This window comes from Cynocephalus volans, chromosome 15, assembly GCF_027409185.1.
Source record: "Cynocephalus volans isolate mCynVol1 chromosome 15, mCynVol1.pri, whole genome shotgun sequence".
In the NCBI taxonomy this organism is placed as follows: Eukaryota; Metazoa; Chordata; class Mammalia; order Dermoptera; family Cynocephalidae; genus Cynocephalus; species Cynocephalus volans.
This window is the reverse complement of record NC_084474.1, coordinates 30,794,746-30,808,389: the sequence shown is the minus strand read 5'-3', so window position 1 is coordinate 30,808,389 and position 13,644 is coordinate 30,794,746. Positions and strand designations below refer to the sequence as shown.

The following is a 13,644-nucleotide window of genomic DNA, read 5'->3' as shown; positions in this document are numbered from 1 at the left end:
CAATAGTACAAATCTGATTTTCAGGCCAACAAATTACACCACAAATCACACACCTGCAAGCCTTTTTGCAAGCGAATTTAAAAGGAAAGTTTCAACACTTACGTTTGTACTTTACAAGTTCTTTTAAATGGAGTTATACGGGCTTATACAAAATTTATGTTTTGGCCTATGTTATGTTTGTGTGCTTATGGAAATGGAAAAAGCTTTTAATCACTAAAACCACCATTAGGAAACCAGAAAGGGAAAGAGGGAGGGAAGGAGAGAGGGGGAGAGAGGTGGGAAGCAAGGGGGGGGGGGAGAGAAAGAGAGAGAAAGATACATATTTGTGTTGAAAGTAAATCCAAAAAATCACAAATAGCCTTAACATTACCATCCATGAAAGTCTGTTCAAGATAATCAATGATCTGAGTGGCCTCACAAATTATGTTTTCCCCGTGGATAAGGACAGGCACTTCTCCAGTTGAGTTCAAACGCATAAACCAAGGCTCATTGTGCTCACTCAGGGGCAGACTTACATCATGTTCCTCGCACTTCAATGCCTTTTCAGCAATTACCAAGCGCACCTGGAAGAGTTCACACTGGTTACTACAGCACGCCTAAGCTTTCAATTAAATCACTGGCCTGGATACCGCTAGGCAGCCTCTCTGGGCTTCCCTGAGTTAACGTTTTCAACATTCTTTTTAAAGATTCATATTCCTGGAATTAACAAGTGAGATATATTCTAGCCTCTTATTCTTATAAATTAGGGAGAGCGGGGGACGAAACAAGTAATGAAAATGATTCTAGCTATATTCATTGTACTGTCAGCCTCCCCATCACACCACTTTCTTTTTGTGTCCTAAACCTACTTACGCGTCCTTTCCAGTCAGGAATCTGAACTATGGGTATGTTAGACCTTGTTGAAGAGAGTGAATGCAAGAAAGTAAAATAAGTGGATTATGCAGTTGCACCAAGGCGTCTGCTCTGCCTCAATGTCCGAGGCCCAGCGGGCAAGGCCTCTGCGCCAAATACTAAATGTGATGCTTTTTTGTCGCATTTCATGAGTGACAGTGCCTGGGTCATAGCTTCTCCATCTCAGAATGCTTCTCCCCGCTCCCCACTAGATCCCATTGCTGCCCTGGTGGGAGCGCCCGCCTGAGCTAGGCCGGCTGGGGTGGCCGGAGGCCGCGTCCCCGGGCGGTACCGAGCGGGAGCTGTCCCGGTGCTGAACCCCGACCCGCTCCGCGCGCCGCCGCGCAGGCCTCTACCTTTTGAGAGCTGAAGGAATGTGTCCAGTGGTATAGAATGAGCTTAACCTCCGCGTCCGGCTTGCCTTCCGCCATCAAGGGCGCGCCCGCTCTCTGCTCGTCCTGCCTCCGAGCCATTTCGGGGCGCGTGAGCTCGGCTGGGCCTCGCCTGTCCGCCCTGGGCCCCTCGCACCCACGCTGCCCGGCACAGCCTCTTGAGGTTTCGCGATGCCTCTCGGGCCGGGAAAGACGAGCTCGCGCGGACGAACAGGCCGCTGGGAAATGTAGTTTCGCCGGCGAGAAAGCTGCGGGCCGAGTCTGCACAGGCGCGGGTGTCCGAGCGCAGGAACCCCGGGAGCCCCTGGGAGAGGCAGGCAGGCGTGGTTCAGGGGGAGGAAAATCTGAAATATGAGTCCCTGGTGGTTAAGGTAAGGAAAAACGGTGATAGCAAACTGCTCATCGGTCTTGGAAGCTGCCCAGGTGTAAAGGCAGCAATCTCCCCAGACACTCGGGCTCCTCTTGGAGAGCCTGTTCCTTTGCGGAAAGGAAGTTCCGGTCGACAAAGCACCAGAATGAGGATCGTTTTCACTAGAAGATGCGCCTATGGAGAAGTGCAGATAAATAAATAAGTAAATGGCGATGTGAAATAGCCTAGTGGTTAAACACATTAATTTTACTGTAGAACTATCTGAATTTATGTCCTTGTTTTTCTATTTCTCCATTTTTGAAGTGGAGATTTTATTTTGGTCATAGGGTCTGTGTGAGAACTAAATACGTAAATAAAACAGCCCGCCATGTTGTAGGCACTCAATATTATTTACAGGTTGTTGCCTTATAAACATTCTCTTTGTAGCCATGGTCAGAATCATAATTTTATACGTCTAGTTATTATTGTACACCTCTTAAATTGATAAAATTTTCAGTAAATACGTATAAATAGGACCATGAAATAAATGCCTACATAATTCATTTAGTAAATGTTTATTGAGCACTGACTATGTTCCAGGCATTGGGCTGGGTCCTGGGAATACACAGAGCTGAGACCTGTCACTCAAGATATAAGTCTGGTGGCAGAGACAACCACTTATAGATATGAGGACTGTCTTAGGGTGAACACAGGGTCCTATGAGAAAGGAGAGGCACGCAGCCAATCCAGGTTGGAAAAGGGCCCATGGAGGAGACGAAATCTCATGAGGTCCTTCTTCCTCTTTACAGCACTTGATTGATGGTTCTTTATAATTCTCTCATAATCTTTAAAATGTTTATACTGTCTTTTTATATCCTCAGTTAATTCAAATGCTACAGAAAAAGTGCCATTTTTTTTTTTTTGCCAAATTTGTTTTTTTTTTTTTAATCAGCTCACTCTTAAGAAGGGGAAGAGCAAAACTTTAAAATCAGAGAGTGAGATTTAAACTCCAGCTCCACTCCTAACTTGACCTCTCTTGAGCCTTTCTTCACCATGTGTAAAATGTGGATTGTATAAAACTATGTACCTACCCAGACTGTTGTGGGAATTCAATGAGAGAATGTATATAAAGCACTTAGGATATTGCCTGGAATGTAGAAGTAGTAACAGATAAAAACATACGTGTAACAGCCCCTCCACTGACATTAAGAGGACATCATATTACACTTGATCCTCTCTCTTTAGGTCTCAAAATTTCTATGACTACCTGTATAATCCTCCTCTTCAGAAGAATTTCACTGTTAATTCTCCACCTCCAGATTCCCATATACACTGTACAATTCCTTTTTCCTTAATTTACTAAATCACCTCAGTATTTGAATAAACTCAATATTCTTGGTAAGCCATCTGTCACTTGCAGCTGAAAGAGTCCTGACAATAAAGCCCTGGTCTATCAAACACTGAGCACTTTCTCCATCACATCTTCCCAGCAGCAAAACCAAATAATAAACACTGAATGAACTGATTGATTACTGCATTAGTGTTTAGTACTAAGTACTCATATGTGTCGTTGGGAGTGAAGACATGTACAGAGCTTCTGAAGGGAAATTTATCAATATGCATCAAAAACCTTGAAAATAGGCATAACTTCTAACCTAGCAATTCATCTATTTGCAATTTAACTAGGATATAACTGTGGCAAATTCTGACAGTTGGTCCTAAAAAAAATCTATTTCCCCCTTCTTCCATGCAATAGAAATTTTACATGAACACATGGCTGCTGAGAATAAAGAGTACATTTCCCGGGCTCCATTGCAGCTAAATGTGGCCTCAAAGATGTATTCTAACAAATGGGATGTCACAGATGTGCCACACGCAAGTTCTGGGAAACTTCCTTAAAGGCACAGTTGTCCCTGTGCCCCTTCATATCCCATCCTCCATCCTGCTTCCAGAATGCTAATTTGGACCATGAGGGATGGGGTCACACCCTAGGGGGATGGCTGAGCCATGAGCTGGGGGGGGGGGGGGACTGAGCTTCTAAAGACATTGGGAACAGAACTACCACACAACCTCAGTCTTCAAAACTCCAAGCTTTTACCTGAAGAAGAAACAAAGCATAGGTGGCTTCTATTTCTTTATGCTCTGTTTATTCTAATTTTTCTATAATGAATGGTGTTGCTTTTATCTCTTAAAGATTTGAACATTAAAGGAAAACAAACAGATGACATAAGGAAAGATGGTGTGTGCCTGGTTTTTTTTAAATCATGATAGAAGTAGAAGAAACACTACACCAACTCTGAATGATCTATAATCCCTTTTATTTTCCATCCCCATAAAAGCCATTGTAGATAATATAAAAACATTATTATTCATTCACATATTTATTCAGAACTTCTATAAAATTGTCTGTGTATTCTGTACCTGTGTGTTTTTGTACATTACGGCATTATTGTGGGCTCCTGAAGGACAGGAGCCAGATCCAGGTAAGTTTATATTTTCAATATACATTTGGTGACTCTATGTGTCCCAGGCACAGTGCTAGATACAGAAAATATGGAGTTAAAAGTCATAGTCACTGGCCTTAGGGAACTCAAGAATGGAGGGAGAGAAATGAGATTTTAACAGAGTGTGGTAACTGCTTTGATATCTAGAAAATTATGGTAGGAATATAGAGAAGGCCACCTAACACAGATAGACTTCCCAGAAGAGGTGATAATCTTCACCATCACTCACACAATACTAGCACAATTACCAATATAATCAGTGTTGTGCTGCCACTGGCTCATGACAGCTGATGTTAAATTATCAGGAATTTTGCAAGCTGGATGTTCAACCCAGCCATTATTAAAAATTAAATCAAATTAAATTGCGTTTAACTAAATTATTTTTAAAATAAAGCTAGCAAATACTCAAAATTCATAACTTCCTGATTATTTTATGTTTCTTATCATCTATAGTTTTGAATTTATTTATGTCTATTATGTCCATATGATGGAAATAGTGTATAAGGTATGCTACTGTGCATCCCTTCCTAATGCCCTGTTCAGTGATATCATGTTAGTAGCTTGAAATTGGCCATGGTAGGAGTATTTATATTATAGATATCAGTAAATGCTGTCATTTTTTCTTTTTCAGAGTGTTGGTTGTAAAACATTTACCAGCATACCACTCAATGTATCCATCTTATTTAGTCATTAATGGATCGTTTTGATGATGATGTGCGGGAGAACCCTGGGTAAATTTGTGAATACGTAAGTGTGTATACTAATCTGCTTTGGGTACCTTTTCCTGTCCCAGTCAGTTCTAGGTTCTGCTTCTTTCTTCATTTCTCAAACACCCACTACCCTCATTACTCTTTCATTCTCTTCACTTTGAAGAAAGTGGTTATGCACACATCTATCTGCCCACTATCAAACACTGAGCACTTTCTCTAGCACATCTTCCCAGCAACAAAACCATGAACTAGTAAACATGGAATGAGCTGATTATTACACTGGTGTTCAATATTAATACCATAGAAACAAAAGGCATAATGTAGAACCTTTGAATCTAAAGATCTCAGACCACTTTCTTACAATCTCATTTGTTCTTCATGATAGCCTATAAAACAGCTACCATCCCTAATTTATAGTTGAGGAAATGATGTTTAATAGCTGAGAGACTAGTCCAAAATCCTAGAGCTAGTCATTGACAGAGCTGTAACTCAAACATGAATATTCTTACTAGTCAAGTATTATTTTCTACTACACTATGCTATCTTTAAACCAAAGAGGAAAAGTTGTGGACTTTCAAGCTTTCAGCATCCTGGCACGGACTTTGTGGAAATTATAGCCTCCTTCTTGAAAATTAGTCCACATAGGTGTATACACTTCTATGAGAGCTCTTGTTAAACTACTGTCTATATGTCTTTCTTGAGCATTAAACTCTAAGCCTCCTAAGAGCAAGAACCCAATATTATTCATTTTACTATCCCCAGAAACCCAGAATAATGGTTGGTACATAAAAGATGCACTTATTTATGGAGAAAAAGAGTAGATCACCAACAACAACAACAACAATGAGAAACAACAAAAAATAATAATAAATAATAATAATTGTTCTACAGTTTCTACTGCTGCAGAAATTTTATGTGTAAAGGTATTTTCATTTGACAAAATTTGATATTTATGAACCTGGACTGTGGATCACGGTACTATAAACTGACTATCCTTTATGTGAATATTTATTGATGTTCTTTACTTAAACATTTTTGAGTGAATATATTTAAAATGGAATTGATTGATGTTGTAAAATAATAAATCACATTACTTCTCTGAACCTGAGTCACCTTACCTATAAAATTATGATTAAAAGTCTATCAGATATGCTGGCTACATAGATATATCCAGTTTGGAAAATTCCTCAAGCTAGACAAGTATTATTTGTGAAATTTCCTGTATGTTTTATGATTCAATAAAGTTTTAATTTATTATTTAGTACTGTTATGGTTGAATGATGTGTATATTTATTTAAGTTACCATTATGTGTACCTGTTTACTTATCATATATATTTTAATATGGGTTAGGTCATTCCTATAATTTTTAAATAAATGTCAACAAAGCCAGAGATCTTAAAACCTAACAAGTGAGAATACTCTAGTTTCTGTTTTTCAGAGTACTTTTATGAATGACCACAAGAGGTCTCTATTAAAAAAAAAAAAATCCCCTTCTATTTTTCTTTTTTTGACAAATTAGGAAACAGAATGGCGATATTCTCCAGAGAATATATTTTAACTAAGTAAGCTAGTAAAAAACCAAATTTTCCAAAATTAAATAGATCTTTTATATGTGTGGAAAAATAGAATTATCTCCACTTTCGTCAGACAGTAACAACATTAATACTAAGTCAGCACCCAGAAACTATTTTGCCTGCTCTGCCTTGACCCATGCCAGTAATCTGATCCATGTGAATTACATAGGATTTATAATTGGGATAAACATAAGAATAAAAGTGGAGAAGGTCACCCACATAGACACAGGCATGTGAAAGCAAGCATATTGTAAGTGGCCAAAACATGCTATGACCAAAGCACACTGTGGACAAGGTACTCAGTGACCAGGGCTCAGTGTCATGATGAAGCTATGCTGTGTCAAAGAGGCTCTGTGACCATATGGGGACCAAGGAGCACTGTGCTCCCACCCCCAAAAAAGGGGGAGAGTCCTTATTTAGAAATTATTCTTGAGAATTTTTACCTTGAATGTGAACATAATCTCCTATCTGATATTCTCAAGTATCTACAAAACTCTAAGTCTTACCTAATAAAATAAGATAAAAGATGGCTCATTGAGCACGTTGACTTAGTAAAAGAATTGTGATGGTTCTGGCTAGTTACCAGAGCTCTAATCAATATGACTCCCCCATTTGATTTATCATGGTGGTTTTCAAAGTGTGGGCCCCAGACAAGCATCATCACTTGGGAACTCATCAGAAATGCACTTTCCACTGAATCGGAAACTCTGTGGTGGGGCCCAGCAATCTGTTGCAGCAAGCCCTCCAGGTTTTCCTGATGCATGTAAAGTTTGAAAACAACCAAATTGATGAACCATCCCACTTCTCAGGCCCTAGTTTCCCACATCTGTAAAATTTGTGGAGCTGAATGTGTGAAAGTCAAAAGGCTGACTTTATAGAAAAGAAGTTTAAATAATTTAGAACAGCTTCCACAAAACAGTCTGGAAAACCCCTTGGTGCCAAGCCACCAGTTAGAGTTTCGAGATGCCAAGACTGTCTCAAAAGTATAGATTTCCCACTTCAGGCCTCTGAAGAAAAGTTTTAGTGACCCAAGAATAGCCTATACTTCATTTTGAAATTCTAAAGTATTTCCTCTGGTCTTTCTTGTGTCCCAGAGCAAATAATCATATTTAATACCAAGTACAACTTTAAATTCAGGAGACCATAGCTGTAAGGTTACTGTAACTTATAATAATTTGATTAATTTTCTAGTTTCTTGAAGAATGACTAATAATGATGCACTGAATGGTTTATTTTTTAGTAGAGAACTTACTTTGGGCAGCATTTCTGGTAGAAAGTATTTGACATATCTATCCACTGTCTTTCATCTATTGCTACTGAGATAAATGGTGTACATTTTCAAAATAAACACATGGATATGAACCATATGTAATTAAATGAAGATGCATTTGCACCACTTGGTTGCTAATATTTTTTGGAGTTTTTATATGTGCCGGGAACTGGTTTGAGGGCTTTATATGTATATTGTATTTAACACTTGCAAAATGCCGTAAAGTAGAAAGAAATATCATGTCCATTTTATAGATGAGGATACTGAGGCACAGAGAGGTCAGGCCAATTTCTCAAACTCACACTATTAGTAAGAATAAAAACTGGGACCTAAACTCAGAAGTCAGGTCTAGAGATCATTCTCTTGCCACTGCAAAATCCAGCCTTACTATACGAGGCACAACCATTGTCATCAGCTATGATTTCACTAGTCTCATATACAAATATTACCTATTCCTTAAGTTGCTAATTATATTACTTCAGGAATTTTTTGCCCAGGATTGTTCATTGTTTATAAGCAAAACAAAAAACATACAGGGAGGAACAGAGTGGAGAGAATATCCCCATAAAAGTTTTATTATTACGAATTATTATTATTACATTCTTATTACAAATTTGTACCAACATTCCTCTAATAATATCTAACTTCCTTCTAAAAGTTTACAAAGTACTTTTATAAACAGTACTCATTTGATTTTCTACACCTCCCCTGGTAGACATCAGGAGTCAGCACTGAGGTATGAGGTTAACCCCACTAATAATGAATAGAGCTGGAACCAAAACCCAAAGCTTCTAGTTCTAAATTCTGTGCATCTTCTACCACATCCCACAGCTTCGGTGTGGCCCACGACTTGCCTCAACCTATATGCAGGGCCAACTCAAGAGTCTTGTATTTACATATTGGCATTGCCATGTGTCTTCTATGCAATTTCCTGTATTCACACTGAAGGACTTTGACACGTTGACATGGCAGCATGGAATTTTCACATTGTATGAGTGCACCGTTATACTTCATTGTATAACTTCTCCAACTTAGTATTACCCTCCACTCCAGAACATGGATAATAGTTAAGAGCTCAGGCTATAAAGTCAGAACCAGATTCAACTCCTGGCTTCACCACTCATTAGCTGTATGATCATGGCCAGAACTTCCTCATCTATAAACCAGATAAAGTAATCATACCATCTTCACTGGGATATTTTGAGAATTAATTTTGATTTTTAAGATGTTTTTAACACGATGTTTAGTACATGGTCCATAAAAAATTATAATAGATAATAGTGGTGAAATGGTAAAAATAACTGATTTTTTAAATACTCTGGGTAAATGTTAACTATTGATATTTATCATATGTTCTCTAGTCAGAGGAGCTATCCTGCTGCTAAACTGGCTGCACTTAGGAACTTCATTTTTCGCAATTCTCTCTAAAGATTTATGTGAATTTTTGCCATTTATACTTCAGAAATACATATGAAATAATTACTAATAGGTGGAAATTAAATTTTCTAATGGAACAAATTACAAATGGTAAAATCCTTAAATACCACTCAAAGTTCCATACAGGTTCATTTTTGGACTTCATGCTGTGCCTGTGGGAGTAGATCATTAAAAGAATACCTAGATGATTATGTTAATATTCTGCAATTATCACTCATAATATGAAGGTAAGAGAAGTCTAGAATTTTTTTTAAAAGGACTAACTTCCCAGTGTGTTCTGGTATTTGAATAATACTAAAAATTTCACTAGCATTTCTTTCATTAATGTAACAATAGTAAAGAGGTCTATTTATAAATGTTTGCAACTATAAAAACCTCTCAGACACAATCTTGGAAACAGTGTATTCCATAGAAGATACTTAATACTTAGGTTGGAAATTGTAGCTTTTAATTAGTTATATTTCCTAAAGTTAAATGCTTTCTTACTAATTTAAAATGTATACATTTTAACTATCCTTTTGTCATAACTACAGAATGCTATCCTCTCACTGGAAGATGCCTTTTGCTATTTCCAAGTAAATGACTCAGGTAGTCTTTTTGGACTCCTTATTTTTTTCAATCTCTTTTTATATTTAAATGAATCTTTCCAGGGATTTAAGATCATTTGGCACATATCTTTGTAATCCAAATTAAAATATTTAATAATACACTGGAATTTATTTTTCAAATATCTTTTGTATTCTTTTAGTCACTAAATAATAACTGGAGAAGTTAATTTATGTCTGCACTATCTCTGGCCACATGAGAAAAATGGCATAAAAACTCAAGAGACATAGCTTTAAAGAAAGGAAACGCTAATGTTGCAAGGATTGCTCTAAGTAAGATTTTGCTTTGTGAATGTATAAATAGGATGCGATAAGGTTCTGGAAAGCAGCAGATACTGGGCACCAAATAGTCATCTATGTTCCTTTGGCACCAACTTCAACACACTGGCATGATTTCCTTTCTAAACCTCTCAACATCACCAGGGACGTTGAGAGAACAAACATGAAAGCTAGTGCTATAAAAATGTAATCATTTTTCTTAATAAGATCCTAAAGAAGCATAAGAGAACAGTGACAATAGAATATAGTGCTGAATTTTTCAGACACCAAAGTCTGCAGCAATAGTTGTCTTTACTTTTTTATATACTACATTTTTCAAATAAAAGCAATATTGGGATCCATAGAGAAAAGACAAATTTAAATACTCAGCATGTAACTGAGATAAATGGAAGCACAGAGTTGAGTCTGTGCCTATTAAAGCTACATGAAAGAAACTGATGACCTGTGGGCAAAGTGAACCTGCTTCAGTGACAGCTTGTGAGTACAGGTTGGAGAGGTCAGTAAACAACAAAGATCACAGAGAGAAGGAGCTTGGCTTTACATAAGAATTGTATCATTTCAGAGCAGGAAAGTTTAACAGAAAAAGGAAAACTGGTCAATTCAGGTGATGCTTTGGTTTCCAAAGCAGTGGAAAGAATCAGCTACATGTGTTAGCTTAAAAACGTTTCAGCCTAAGTGACTCCTGTTGTATGCAAGTTATGAAGGTGTACAAGCTCAGTCCTGCCAATTTCAAGTGACAAAACAAGATAAAGATGATAAAACCACAACTGCCTAGAGACAGGGCCATATAATGTTTGAAACTGGAATATATATATATATAAATGGGCAGATGAAGATGAAGCTTCTGGAGTCCCAGAAATGGCTAGAGCCCAGTGGCTTGGTCTGGAAAGGGAGACGTGAGGAGTTTTCAAGGCAGGGAGATGCACCTTCCTCTTAGACCCACGAAAGCAAAGGTGCTGATTCTGTACAATGAAGTGACTGAAATCTGATGGGCCCTCTTTAAATAACTGGTGACCCATGAGAGCCCTCTTTTCTACCTTCCTCATTACGCATGTGCCTTGATGGCTGTGGCAGCTGCAGATAACAGCGAGTTCTCAGGCAGACGTGCAGGGGAGTTCTCGGCTTAGCTCTCAAGAGCCCTGAGCCAGCTGTCCTGAAAGCTGATTTAGAATGGCCTCCCCTGTGGCCAGAAGGGTGCCAAGCCCCCTCTAGCTCTGCAGGGAGGTCTGCACCTTGTGCCTCTTCTTTCTGTGCTAAGTCACAGCTCCGAAATCAAGCCTCTAAGTTAGTCTCGATTTTTCTACATGTTTCCCCCAAACTCCTGAGCCACCCCTTGTAGCCAGTGAGCCTGTTGGGTGCCGTAAATGTGATCCTGTCTGTCGTTTCAGCCTCAGCAGAAGAGCGACATGACCATATTTATTGCTGTTGCTATTCTGGGGACTGGATGACGTTTTTCTCCTCTTGCGGCTGAGCACTGGCCGTTCATCTTTCACCACTCCCTCCAAGTCTACAGGGCAAAAACCAGTGATACAAATAGATTCTATTAGAGGAAAGTTAAAATGAGACGTTCCTGGACATTTCCAAATCTATCTGCTGCATGTCATGAAAAGCTTTCAATTCTGCTGTCCTATATTTTAAATGTGTACAGTTAGTATCCCACAATTACCATAAATAGCCATTGGTAGTAACTTTGCTAAGGGACGAAAACATGGATAAAGGGGGAGAAAAAACAACTTGACTGAAAAGCACGGCTTGGAAATTTGGCAAATGTTGACTTTTTCACTGCTGAGCATTGAGAGTGTCCAAATGTTACCAGAACACTTGAAGATTTTCCACTTGCCTGTGTGTGATCTCAGTCCGTGCACTCTTCCTAACACACTCCTCTTTCATGACGTGAAAGGGACTAAATGACAAGCGGCAGAAACTCCAATTAAGGACACAATGATACAGGGCACAGGTGATGCCAGTAACTATATACAGATTTCCTAAATGAAGAACTTAGACACATAAATAACTAGTTACAACATGCATTGCATGATGCACCAAATGAGAGTGATTCTGATTTCACCTTTAGCTCTTACCCATTACCAACCAGTAAAATCTTCTACCACAGCTCATAATCCCTCCGTGTTTGGACCCACCTGGCTGGTCATCTACATTTGGCATTTCGGCTTTGCTAAAAGAACTCTTCCGATTTCTCATGCCCTTTCACAAGGCCCACTGGAATGCACAAGGAACAGAAGAGTGTGGTGGAAATGGGACTGCAGAAGGGACATGCATGGGCTCCAGGTTTGAATCCCTCCGTGCCTGGCCACAGCCCAGCTGTGGAACTGCTTTAACCCTCTATTTCCTCTGTAAAATTAAGGTAATAATAGTAGCCACCTTATAGGCTTGTTGTGAGAATTAAATGGGGGGGAAAGGTGTGTAAAAGCAATTAGAAAAACAAAAAGGCTCAGAACAGAAGCCCTGTTTTCATTTAGAGCAGGGACATTTCCCCTCACTACTCTTTCCTTTGGCTCAGGTGCAGTTCATCTTCCACCTATCTGCTCACCCTTGCAATGACAGTACACAGGACTGGGGCTCCAGATTCGGATGTTGCTGGCTGCCTGCTGGAGAAATACCTTTTCAATGTCTAGGGTATTATTTAAAGGGCACTATCAGCTAGCGGCTTGACTAACTTTCACCTGAAAAGTCCCTAAACTATAGAGCTATTTAGATAAAAGCGCTTAGAACAGGGCATGGTTCTTAGCAGTAAAGTGATAAAGGTAAATGTACTCACATATCACATACATGGTTTTTTTGCCCTGATACTGTATTTTCATCTTTCCTGCCTGTTTTCAGTTGCATATTTATGCACAGTCACATCTCAAATGTGTAAAAACAGAACTGGTTTATTTTCTAGGACCAAAAGTAACAGCCCTAGAGACTCATTTCCATTGATAGCAGGAAAAATCTGTTTTGTCCCTTTCAGGGCAACTTAGCCACCTCCAGTATGACACAAATCTCTTTGGGGTAGCTATTCACACACCCTTCTCCCTCCCTTTCATGGTAGGAAGGAGGGTGTGGAACGAGTCTAATATTTAGTGGCTCGGTATTCTCCTGGCCTCAAGGGAGGAGTATCTGGTTTGAGAACCAACCTCTGGTCCTCACTGACCTCCCTTGAAGTGTCTTGCCTAGCTGGATCTCTGGACTTGACCTCTGGCCTTGCTGCATCTGCTGAAAGATTCATATCTGGGGTCATTCACTTGCAGTCAGTCCTCCCAGCACAGTCTGGCACGGTCAGTGTGTGGCCGGCCACCCCTCCCCACCAAAGCTGACTCAGTCTTGGCTCAGCCTGATCCTCCGAAGTACAACCACATCTTCCATCCAGCCCTTGCCCTGTAATGTCCACTCAGAGTCTTCCATTTCACCATACACAGACAGCCCACCTGCTCGCAGCCCTTCTCCACATTAGGTCAGCACTCATCTCTGGTGTTCTCTATATTTCAATCCCAGAACCCAGGAGACCTGTTGTAGCTAATACTTCCCAGAAAACAGACTTTGAGATTTGCTTGCAGAAGGTTTATTGTCATTTGTCCTCCAGAACAACACCCAAAAGAAAATGAGGGAGGCTGTGTTAAGCAGAGAGAAGT

The 13,644-nt window shown here is 39.4% G+C and overlaps 1 protein-coding gene across 3 annotated transcripts in view; it reads right to left on the bottom strand.

The window, feature by feature from the left end:
* GDAP1 (ganglioside induced differentiation associated protein 1) overlaps positions 1 to 13,644 on the bottom strand; it is a 43,423-nt gene that overhangs the window by 16,127 nt on the left and 13,652 nt on the right. The window contains exons 3-4 of one of the 3 annotated variants that reach the window (XM_063079899.1): positions 1,248 to 1,827; positions 371 to 563 (exon numbers count right to left, since the gene is read on the bottom strand). The exons of 1 other annotated variant lie outside the window; for it this stretch is intronic. In XM_063079899.1, the coding sequence (XP_062935969.1) occupies positions 371 to 563; positions 1,248 to 1,364 (310 nt within the window). In that variant the 5' untranslated portion in view covers positions 1,365 to 1,827. Of the gene's footprint in view, positions 1 to 370; positions 564 to 1,247; positions 1,828 to 13,644 lie in introns of those variants that run through there. One more of the 3 variants, XM_063079901.1, reaches the window with a different exon arrangement.